We start from the raw sequence: 11,193 nt of genomic DNA on the forward strand, positions 1-11,193 counted from the left end.
TCTTTATGGAAGCAGATCAGGCCTTTCTTCCATGGCACCACTGGGTGGGTTCAAACCACCAACCTTTAGGTTAGTGGTTGAGTGCAAACCGTTTGTGACACTATGTACCCCATATAGACTTGTGTGCCGCCAAGTTGATTCCAACTCACGGCAATTCTATATGACAGAGTAGAACTGCTCCATAGGGTTTCCTAGGTTGTAATCTTTTCAAGGGAGCAGATGGCCAGGTATTTTCTCCCATGGAGCCACTGATGGGTTTGAACTGCCAACCTTTCTATTAGCAGCCAAGCACTTAACCACTGTACCACCAGGGCTCCTTTTCCTACAGAATAACTGGCTCTAATTTAATAATTCAATAGGCCTTCTTGAATGAATGGATTAGTTTACTTGAAGTAATTGAAGTCTAGAATTAAAAGCTGGGTAGGGTCACACAGCACAGACCAGTACTGTAGTGGTTCAGATGAAGGTCTCCCATCCACAAAGGCAAATGGAGGGGTTCTACTACATACTCCTTCCTGCCTGGTATGGCCAACAGGGGCAGCTACCAGCCACGCCTACCATTTTTTCCCAGACACAGGGGCAATGTCCTCCTCATAGGAAGGCCCCAGCTGAGCAGCTACAGCCAGATTATAGTGGGCCATGGGAGGTGACAACAGCTAGAAGTATACAGTCCTGCCTAAATATTTTGGCAGGAAACCCAAATATTTAGATGGAGGACAGGAAAAAAGAATACACATTTCAAAGCCAGTCAAAGAGAACTGGCCACCCCAGGGTCCTTTTGAGGGATGGTGTCTGTCCTCGAGGAGGCCCAACTCAGGCCCCAGATCCTATGACCTTCCACCTAGGGAAGATGCCTGTGAGGCTATCTGGACCTAGGAATTCTCCAGAGAGAAAAGGTTTATCAAGGGCTGGGACAAGGCAGGCCTGAGCAGAGAAAGTGTCTCCCTTTTTCACCCAGAAAAGGGAGCAGCTCGTGGGCAACTCCAGTAGGTCTGCAGGGAGGCAAGCAGAGTATCCAAGAAAATTTTATGAGCAGGGACTTTAAAAATATATCATCATTTCTGTTCTTGCCCCCAGATCAGGAGCTCAGTGCATGGCAGGGCTAGGAGTAGGGTGTCAGGAACAGACTCCACAGGGAGAAGGGCCCAGGAACAGCAGCTAATCATAGCAAGGCCTCTGTCATATGCCAGGCACTCTGCTACATGTTCATGTGGATTCTGTGGGCATGAGCAAGATACTGTACTATTAGCCCATTTCAGAGACTGACTACTCCGGATCACACAGCTAAGCATCCTTAAGGCCACCTGCGTACCCTAAGGCTCTGACAACACCACATTCGTCCTGCAGTTTCCTGCCTCTAGGCCTTTACTCCCTGTTTTACCAGCCTAACACATGGTGGAATGGCTCAGAGGGTGGGTTCTGGGATCAAACCCCCATTCTTTTACTTTCCAATTGTAGGGCCTCAGGAAAGTTATTTCACCTCTACGGATACGTTCAAGGAGCTCTGGTGGTGTAGTGGTTAAGGCGTTTGGCTGTTAACCAAAAGGTTGGTGGTTTGAACCCACCAGCCACTCCTCAGGAGAAAGATAATGCAGTCTGTTTCCATAAAGATTTATATAGCCTTGTAAACTCTGATGGGCAGTTTTACTCTGTCCTTGCCTCCACAAACGCCACTTCCACTCCCTTCTGTCACTCCAACCCCTGGCTCCACCTCCTCTCATAGGCAGGGCAAAGACTCTGAAGTCAGCAAGGGGGATTGAATCTCAAGCCCACTACCTAGCTATATGGACCTGGGTAACTCACTTAGCTTCCGACTTCTTTTAAAATAGGACCAGCTAGAACACCTAAACAGGACTGGTTCAATGAGCTACAGGTAAAGTGCCAGCCCAGTGTCCAGTATATAGCAGGCACGTGACAGAATGCTCAGAGGCTATTACCCCCACCTCTTACCTTCAAAGGCCTGGCCAAATGCCCCCCTTTTTAAGTCTGAGAGCAAACATTATTCTCCCTCCCCAGTGTACACTTGGAAGCTCCAAGTATACTTCCTGAAGTTAGTCAAGGACTAGCTCCTTATCCTTCTGCCTGGATAGATTAGGGGCTCCCTGAGGGCAGGGATTATGTTTTATTTTGAACCAGATCCCCTATACACTAAGGGGTTCTAGTCTTCTAGTTGACTCAGACTCATGGTGACCCCATGTGTGTCAGGATAGAACACTGCTCCATAGGGTTTTCAAGGGCTGGTTTTTCAGAAGTAGATCACCAGGAATTTCTTCCAAGGTGCCTCTGGGAGAACTTGAACCTCCAACCTTTTAGTTATAAGCTGAGTACTGTAACCATTTATATCACCCAGGGACTCCAGTGGTTCTTCAGGCCTCAGGAAATGGAAACTGAATCCCCCAAGGGCCTCTGACCCTTACCCATCTCTCCAGTCTCCACCATCTGCAACTTGTCCCTCAGCACTCAGGACCGTATTTCCCCTCATTTCACCACTGCGGCCCTGTCTCCCCTCCCCAGCTAGTCTGAGCTTCTGAGAGAGTTAAAGGCCCCCTCTGGTTTCTGAGGCTACACCACACACAGAAATGACAGCCAGCAGGGATGGGCACGGAAGGGGCCGGCCTCCACTTCACCCCAAGCCTCCAAGAACTTTGGGGAACCTGTAACTTCTCATAAAAAAGCTAGAGGCCTCAGCAGGCTGTGTGGAGGTGGAGCTTACTACCCCTACTTTCACATAAAGAGGAAACTGAGGTGTAAACCGAGAAGGCCATCAAACAGTTGTGTGTGTGTGTGTGTGGGGGGTGTCGTTGGCAGGGCTAAAGGACACAGACCTTGCGCTTCCCAAGGGGGTCACGGTGGGAAGAGAGAGGTACCCTAACTAAAAGCTAGGGTGTGAGGGAGGATGGGTTGGTTCCTCTGGGGGGCTCTGGGCTCTACTGTCTTTAGTGGAAAAACCCGTCCTCCATCACAACAGAGGAGAAAGGAAGGAGGAGGCGTCCTTATCAGAACATTCATGGGGTGAAGGGATCAGCCCACAGAAATGCCGTTAATTCAGAGTAGAATATTCTGCTTCTTTTAAGTTGCAAACAGCTATGAAGAAAGAGGGAAATTTTTGAAATGCTGTTCACTCCCCTACTTGAAAATTGCAAAAATTTGATGAGTTCAAATTCCTTGGCTAAACCCAGAAGGATTTTGTCATCATCTCCCTGCCCTTTGGCTACAGCCCAGCAGGACCACCCCTCTGTTCTATACCTCCCTCATGTCTGTGGGCAAGAGAGCCACTGTCCCCCTTCCTTTTTCAGCTGTCTTAAAAAATGTGGTTGAAATTGAACTCACTCCCATGGTTTCCAGCAACAGTAGACAGGCATATAGGGTGAATGTTTATTACGTCAGGTAGATATACCCCTTAGAAAGATCAATCATGGAAATACAGAAGGGCAGTATTTGCACAGGGAGATAGCTCAGGGGGCAGGAATGCATAAGAAAGGAGGGCACAGGGAAGAGGTAACTACAGGGAGGAAGTGGGAAGAGACTTCCACTTTGTGGGGAATTGCAGTCAATGTTATGAAACAAAATATGTATGAACTGCTGTATGGAAAATGAATTTGCTCTGTAAACTTTCACCCAAATCACAATAAAAATTTAAAAAAGAAAAGAAAAATGTGGTTGATATCCCCTCCACTCCAGGAAGACCTCCCTGAGTCTTAGCAATATTATTCAGCTGTCCATCCACACTTGTGTATGGTTGGCCCCATTGCAAGCTGGGACCACAGCATATCTAGAAGTAGTAATGGCAGCACCAAGTACTTAATGGGCACTTACTATGCACTAAGCACTCTTCTAAGCATCCTGTGAGGTTGATGCTATTACTTGTCCCATATAAATGAGGAAACAAGTAAGTATACAGCTCTTCAGTAACTAGTCCAAGGTCAGTGAGCAGTCTGTCCTCCCAGGCCACCCCCATAACCGTCACATATATCGTGCTAGTGTGGCATTTGGAGAAAGATCTCTGAGTACCCTCTATCTATGTCAAGCTACTCCCCATCCTCGCTTGGGAAGGCAGACAGGGCAGGGCTGCTCTACCTTATTCCAGAGGGATGCTCAGCAACAACTCCAAGGGGATGCCCCTCTACTCCCCAAAAGGGACATCAGAGGAAAGTGAAGCCACTTCACGTGGTTTCCCATGATCATCTGCCTCATCCCAGCTCTGGCCAAAGGGTACTTCTAGCTCCACTCAGATACAGCACCCCTTTGGTACAAAGACTCTCTTAGGGCTCCATCTCAGGATCCTGGTTCCTCTGTTCCCCAAAGCCTTGTACTTCCCTGCAAAGCCCTCCCCTAGCGCGCGCGCACACACACACACACACACAGACACACACATGCTCGTTCAGAAGCTAAGCCCAATCAGACAGCAAACAGCCAACTTCAAGATGAAAGCCCTTGGCCCAGGATCAGGGCCAGCCAAGCACAGCATCCAAAACCAGAGGATTGTGTTTCTTTTAAATGCTAGGCTATAAATAGGGCAAAACCCCAGGAAAATACTTGGAAGTTACAGCCATCACCTCCCTTCTACCCCCTCCTACCTGCCTGCCTCTCCCACCAAAATCTTTCAACACTTGCTAATACCCACCCTCAATAATCCTATTACTGTGTCATCTGTAGTCATCCTACCAAACCCACTGCCATCAAGTTGATTTTGACTCATAGTGACCCTATGGGATAGAGCAGAACTGTCCCCCTTAGGTTTCCAAGGGTGTAATCTTTATGGAAGCAGATTGCCACATCTTTCTCCCACAAAGTGGCTAGTGGGTTCAGACCACTGGCCTTCTGGTCAGCAGTTAAGTGCTTAACCACTATGCCACCAGAGCTCCTTATGATCATTCAAAAGTCCCTAGTCAAACTCTCAAAAAGATTTAATAAAAATTCACTTTAATTGTTAAGCTCTAACTAGAGCAGTTAACTAAGGTGAATTTATGAATTTGTCTGTTGGGAATTGGTGGGTTTTTTTTTTCTCCCTTTTGAGCTGTCCTCAACTTTGAGTAGAACATAAATAAGAAAACGCGCCATCAGGAAGGGACCTCTTTCTTCTGTTTCCTCTCAAGAACCCAACTTCACTTTCTACTTCTGCTGTCGCAGATGGTGAGATTTCAAGCTCCAACTAATGACTTGGAGGCCTCCACGATCCTCGATAATCAAAAGATTCATTGTGTTCCCTTTACTTACAAAGGCAGTAAAGTAGACCCGTGCATTTTACAATTTCCAGCAAGGCTTGAAACAAAAAGGGTTTTCATGTTAATCCTCAGTTCTCTAGCAAATTCAGTTAAGTCCCCCCATTCTCGTGCATTTTGGCCAGGTGTCATTTAACCACGTAATACATGGTTTTATTTCTCAAATTTTGATAAGAGGAGTGTTGTTAGTAACAGGATGTCAGAACTTGGAAATTGGAATGAGCTTTACTACTGTAGGCAGGCATATGTACACAGCAGTATGAAGGGTCTGAAAACGAGAGGCGGGAGGTCTGGTACACATGGAAAACCTCAGAATATAATAATGCAGGCTGCAGCTGAGGAGGAAAGGAGATCAGTGGGATCAGAGAGGCTTCTGCGAACAGGTAAGCTATATGAGCAGCCTAGGAAAACCAGAGTTAGATGTGGGTGCCACAGTTGGCGCAGGACCTAGGGTCACTTTCCACCCCACTCCCAGGAGACAAGGCTAGAAGCAAGGGCAACACCATACCCTCTGCTAGGACTCTCTTCACCCCTTCTTTCCCAGTTAAATCCTCATCCCAAAACTCTACTCTGGCTTGAGATCATCCCAGGCTGGACCCAGGGTCCTCATTCAGCATGCCTCCTGAACACCTCTGTTGTGGTCCTTGTTCACCATCTTGGTACACTGAGCTCACTCCTCTGTCTTGCCAGAGGACAGCCTCTGAGAGAGCTACCATGTCTAGTTCACCTTTGCATTCCTGGTGCCTAGCCCAATGCCCAGCGCACAGCAGGTGCTTAATAAATACTTGTTGAATAATCACATGTGCTTTGTAATAAGACACATTTAAGATTTGAAAGCTGACTATACACAATAAGATCCTAGGGGTGAGTTACATCATCTTGTCAAGCCTCAATTTCCTCATCTATTAGAAGGGAACAACATTGGTGTCCCAAGGAAGTTTTCAGGATCAAATTAAAATGAGATGTATGTATAGTGCTTACTCACAGTGCCTGGCAGAACGTGGGTGCTCAAATCCTTCCTGCTTATTGCTACTGCACACCAGCAGCAGGAGGGTGAGAAGGGCTGTCTTCCCTCCCTTTCTGCTCCTCAGCTTTTTTGTGTGTTTTGAAAGGAAAATCAGGAGCTCTGGTGGTGCTGTGGTTAAAGCGTTGGGCTGCTAACCAAAGGTCAGCAGTTTGAACCCACAAGCTACTCCAGAGGAGAAAAATGCTTCCATAAAGATTTACAGCCTTGGAAACACTATGGGGCAGTCCTATTCTGCCCTATAGGGTCACTATGAGTTGGATCTACTCACTGACAGTGGGTTTGGTTAAAGGAGAATCAGGGGAGCGGGGAGTAGACAAGTGTGGTGCTCCAGTAATGGAGGAGGTGCTGGGTTAGCCAGGCAACAACATGGGAGAAGCCTGTGTGCAGATGTCCGTTCTAGAGGGAACAGAAAATAGAATTTCCCAGCAGATCAGAGTCCAGCCTGAACCAATTTATTAAAGTTCACTTACAGAACAACAATTATATAACTTCACAACCCCGAGAGAGGTCAGGGGCATACAAGGGTGCAGGAGGCACGGTGCCTGGTTTACATCTCAGGGCTTGCCTCCTGCCTATGGAGCAGTTCTACTCTGCACACATGGGGGTCACCATGAGTCAGAATCAACTAGACAGCAACAGGTTTGGTTTTGGTGTCCCTATGACCACTTTAGGAGCACTGGTGGCAAAGTGCCTAGGGCATTTGACTGCTAACTAGAAGGCTGGTAGTTCAAACTCACCAGCCACTCCTCAGAAGGAAGACTGGGCAATCTACTTCCATAGAGATACCACCTCAGAAACCCAAGGAGGGGTCACTATCTGTTGGAACCGACTTGACAGCAGTGAGAGTTTTTGTGTGTGACCACTTTAGGGGTGCTGGTGGTGTCCAGGTTAAAGCACTTGGGTGCTAATCAACAGGTCGGTGGTTTGAATCCACCAGCTGCTCCACAGAAGAAAGCTGTAGCAGTCTGCTTCCATAAAGATTACAGCCTTGGAAACCCTATGAGGCAGTTCTACTCTGTCCGCAGGATCGCTACTGACTTGATGACAGTAGGTTTGGTTTTTGGCTTAGTTGGCCAATTTAACTTCCCTGTGCTTCAGTTTCTCTATCTGAAAATATAAGGTCACTGTAAGGAGAACCTGAAATAATACAGGTAAAGCACTCAGCAAGTTGCCTTGCTCAATACCAAAGCCAATGCCAATTAGTCGATCTGCGGACTTACTCACTTTTGTGAGACGTGTCCACACACATCCTGTCTAATATATCTACTTTACTTGAGCCTCACTAAATTCTCATTTTGCAGATGAGGAAAAGGAGGCAAAAGGTAGGTTAAAAGACTTGGGTTAATGGCAATGCTAGATGGCAAAACCAACCCATGCACTCTCTCAAAAAATGCAGATAACAACATCCATCATGCTCAGCACACAGTAGGTGCTCCATAAATGCTAACTTCTACTGTGGGTTCTTCTTCAAGGTAAGAAGAGGCTAGGGATGTCATCAAAAACTTGGCAGAGCAACCTCATGAGAACTAGGGTACAAGATGTTTCCGAAAACAGGAAAGAGGGTGGTCTGAGGCTAGCGGGGGCGCTTTTAAGTCAGTATCTGCTGCCTGCTTAAACTCACTCAGTATGATAGCAGTGTGGGCAGGGAAGGCAGCACCTGATGGAACTGGGAGTATTTCTAAGGAGAGGTGTGTTAACTGCCTTTCTCACGCAGTTGAAAGTGCACACACAATTTCCAGTGTAAGAAAAACCCCAACCCAGACTGCACCCCTCTTCCAACTATCCTTCACACCACCCCACCCCCATCTCAGGAATTCTTCTAGCTTCAGGACTCCTTTATGATTATGATGTGGTTCAGAATCAGCTAACACACAGAACCTCTGGTGGAAAATGCCCAAGCAGCCAGATGGGAAAGAAAGATTTTTTGAGTTTTCACTTTTCCTTAAGTCAATTTCCTGAGGCAGCACCCCGAGTCACAGATCAGAAAGCAGAGCAAAAAAGCAGATTTCTGTAGATGAAAATTGATGCTAGCAAAATGCTCCCAATGGCTGCTTTTCATTTCTTGGTTTTTTCCTATGAAGTAAGGGGAGTCACCTGGAGTTGAGGTTAGTTTCAGAGTTTTTTGGAAAGGAACAGGGATGGTGTTGACCTTGTTTGTGAACTCGTCCATAATGACCTCCAAATCACACTGTCCTGACTTCAAAAATCTTTTTCTAAAAGTCATCTGCCCACTTTCAGAGGATAACCGTTTTCAGATTTAGCAGAACCTCAAAATAAGAGATATTTTCTTTGTTCAAACACCTTACGGAAGCCGTCTAGCCTCCAAAGCTGCTACCACCAGCTGCACCCGGCTGCCTAACCCCTCAACTCCCTCCCCCCTTTTCCCTTCTCCTCGTGTTTTGAAGTTTATTTTCCCACATTTAGCCTTGAATTCTTTCCTTCCTTCCCCTGCAGTGGTGGAGAAGCAGCAAGAGGGAAACACTTCGAGGGCAGCTCAAGGCTTTATCATCTCTGCCTGGCCTCTTCCCCCTCTAAACAAAGCCCTGGAGCAAACTAAACAAAAACTTGTTCTCCAGAGGAATTGTTTCCTCAAGGGAAACTATAAAGTGACCCCTCCTCCCAACCCATGCATTGCAACTGGGTTAGAAAGAAACTTCATCATCTCCTGCTATTAGATAGTAAACCAACTTTCTGCCTTTCCAAGCTCATCCTCCCCACCATCACCTCCCACTTGCCCACACAATGGAAAGTCCTACAGGACAAGAGACTCTCCCCAACCTGGTCTAGATCTCTCTTCACTGGTCTCCTATGAGGACAAGTCTCTACACGCATGGCTATTGGTGGGCAACTATATGCTCATCTGTGTGAATGTCTCAAGACATAAAGGGGTTCAAAAGTTTGATCATTTTAGTCTACCCAGAAGCACCTCAAAAGAAAGACCTGGTGATCTACTTCCAAAAATCTCAGCCATTAAAAACCCTATGAAGTACAGCTCTACTCGGACACAATGGGCGTAGTCATGAGTGGGAATCCATTTAACTGACAACCAGTTTTTACTGGCAAGACATCATCGTGTCTTCTAAATGCTTCCACAACAGTCCAGGACAGGAAAGTGTAAAGAACATAGCTTAATTCCCATTTTACATATGGGGAAACTGAGGCTGGAAAAATGAGGTACAACTAGATAAAGCAAAAGGCAGCTGATGTAGATTAAATGTTATTTCTCATCCCTTCTTCCTGATACCTTTCATCCCACGAAAAATGTAAGACTTTGGACAACCTACCCCGACTCCACTCTACAATCTAGAGTCCTCACTGGGTGTCACCCAGATCTTGGTCATTCCATTGAGAAGAGGACACTAGAGTGGGTTGAGAAGCAAGAGTGGATGGTTGTGCCACTAAGACCCCTGGAGAAACTGGGTGAAGGCCTAGTCCCCAAACTGGCAGAGTGTGAGCCAAAAGGTCAGCCCACAGCTTATCAGAGTGAGGTCAATGCCACTGATAGGGCGTGCACCCAGAGGACAGCCAATTCCAACAAGGACCAGAAACTCCCCCATCACCTCCCATTCCACCCACCTTTCTCCCCAACTCAAGAAAAGTCCGTTTGTTTAACTCGCTACTTGCACAAAGTTTAACTCCAAGCGGGGATGTCTCTGCAAGATAAGCCTTCTCAGAAACTTGAGCGCGCACCCAGCATTCCACCAATCCTCCAGCCATAGGCTCAGTCGGACCCTCCCCCCGTTCTAAGCTCTTTAGGAGCACAGGGCTTTGCGCAGGCTTGGGTTGGGAGACCCTCCTGCAGCTCCTCCGGGTCACGTTCCAGAGGAAGAGCAGCGCGGGCGCGGCGCTGTCCCAGGAGCGGCGAGGTGGAGACGCGAGGGGGTGGCAACCGGCTAAGCTCCCGGACTCCGGGAGCGTCTCCAAGGATAGATAAACGCTTTTATCCTCCCCACAACCTCCCTCCAAGTAGGGAGGTACCCGTACAACCACACCAAGCAACCGCGAGGGCTGCGCTCAGTTGACTGAGGTCAACCCCAAATTCTGTCCCCACAAGTTGGGCTCCAATGAGTCTCCATGCACGGAGACCCCCGTGTATCCGAAAGATGGGCAGAGATCCCTGCAGTCTGACTCAAGTTGGGACATGCTCTTCCCGTCACCCCAGGGCCTTCTACCTGGTCTGATGGCCATCAAAAGCTGAGGGGAGCTTCCCTTCAGCACCCCTAAACTTCAGCAAACCTCAGGTAAGTGCATATGGGTTACAGGCGGCGGCTCACCTGCAGGATCTTGTCCAGGCCCTCCTGGCCCAGGCACGGGAACTCCTTGAGAAGCTGCAGTTTCTGCGTGTAGTAATTCTTCTTGGCCTCCTTCCAGTGAGGCTCCTCGAGCACCTCGAAGATCGCCGCCCCGATGGACAGGTAGAAAATGATGGCCGAGGTAAGCAGAGGGCCCCGGTCTACCATGGCTCTCGAGTGGCCACAGCCTGAAGAAAGCCTTCCAGAGCCCCTACGGCTCTAGGTCCGCCCACCCTTTCAGCCTCTGGAAACAGCTGTTTGAATTTGGAGCTCCGCATGCGCAGTGCCCCGTCCCGAAACGCCGCTTCTGAACGGAGTTGCTCGGGTAAGTTGGCACACTGAACGCGTGTAGGTGCGCGGAGCCCAGCTAACGTGGGCCGGGGTAAGAAGACACGAAGGGGATCGAGAGGGCACCTTGGGTCCCCGGAGCGCAAGGAGTAGGGGAAACCCAGAACTCAACTCTAGAAGGACACGTGGGCCGTTCCTCCGCGCGCCACTATCCGTCTGCGTTGCGCCCGCCTCCACGCGCCTCTTTAACCAGCGCTCTTTGCCCGCCCGCTACAGACTATGGCGGAGGCGGGGCCCACGCAGGCCCCGCCCCGCCAGGGTCCGCCGGCAAGTCACCGCGAGGTGAGCGCTGAAAGGAGCCAGG

The 11,193-nt window shown here is 48.5% G+C and overlaps 1 protein-coding gene across 1 annotated transcript in view; it reads right to left on the reverse strand.

Moving 5' to 3' along the window:
- The window catches only part of KCNK5 (potassium two pore domain channel subfamily K member 5), a 48,272-nt gene extending 37,563 nt beyond the window's left edge, over positions 1 to 10,709 (reverse strand). The window contains exon 1 of the mRNA XM_007939423.2: positions 10,524 to 10,709. Within this exon, the coding sequence (XP_007937614.1) occupies positions 10,524 to 10,709 (186 nt within the window). The remainder of the gene's footprint in view (positions 1 to 10,523) is intronic.
- Positions 10,710 to 11,193: the final 484 nt, after the last annotated feature.

The sequence above is a fragment of the Orycteropus afer genome, unplaced genomic scaffold, assembly GCF_000298275.1.
Source record: "Orycteropus afer afer isolate SDZICR_OR568_19922 unplaced genomic scaffold, OryAfe1.0 scaffold00059, whole genome shotgun sequence".
In the NCBI taxonomy this organism is placed as follows: Eukaryota; Metazoa; Chordata; class Mammalia; order Tubulidentata; family Orycteropodidae; genus Orycteropus; species Orycteropus afer.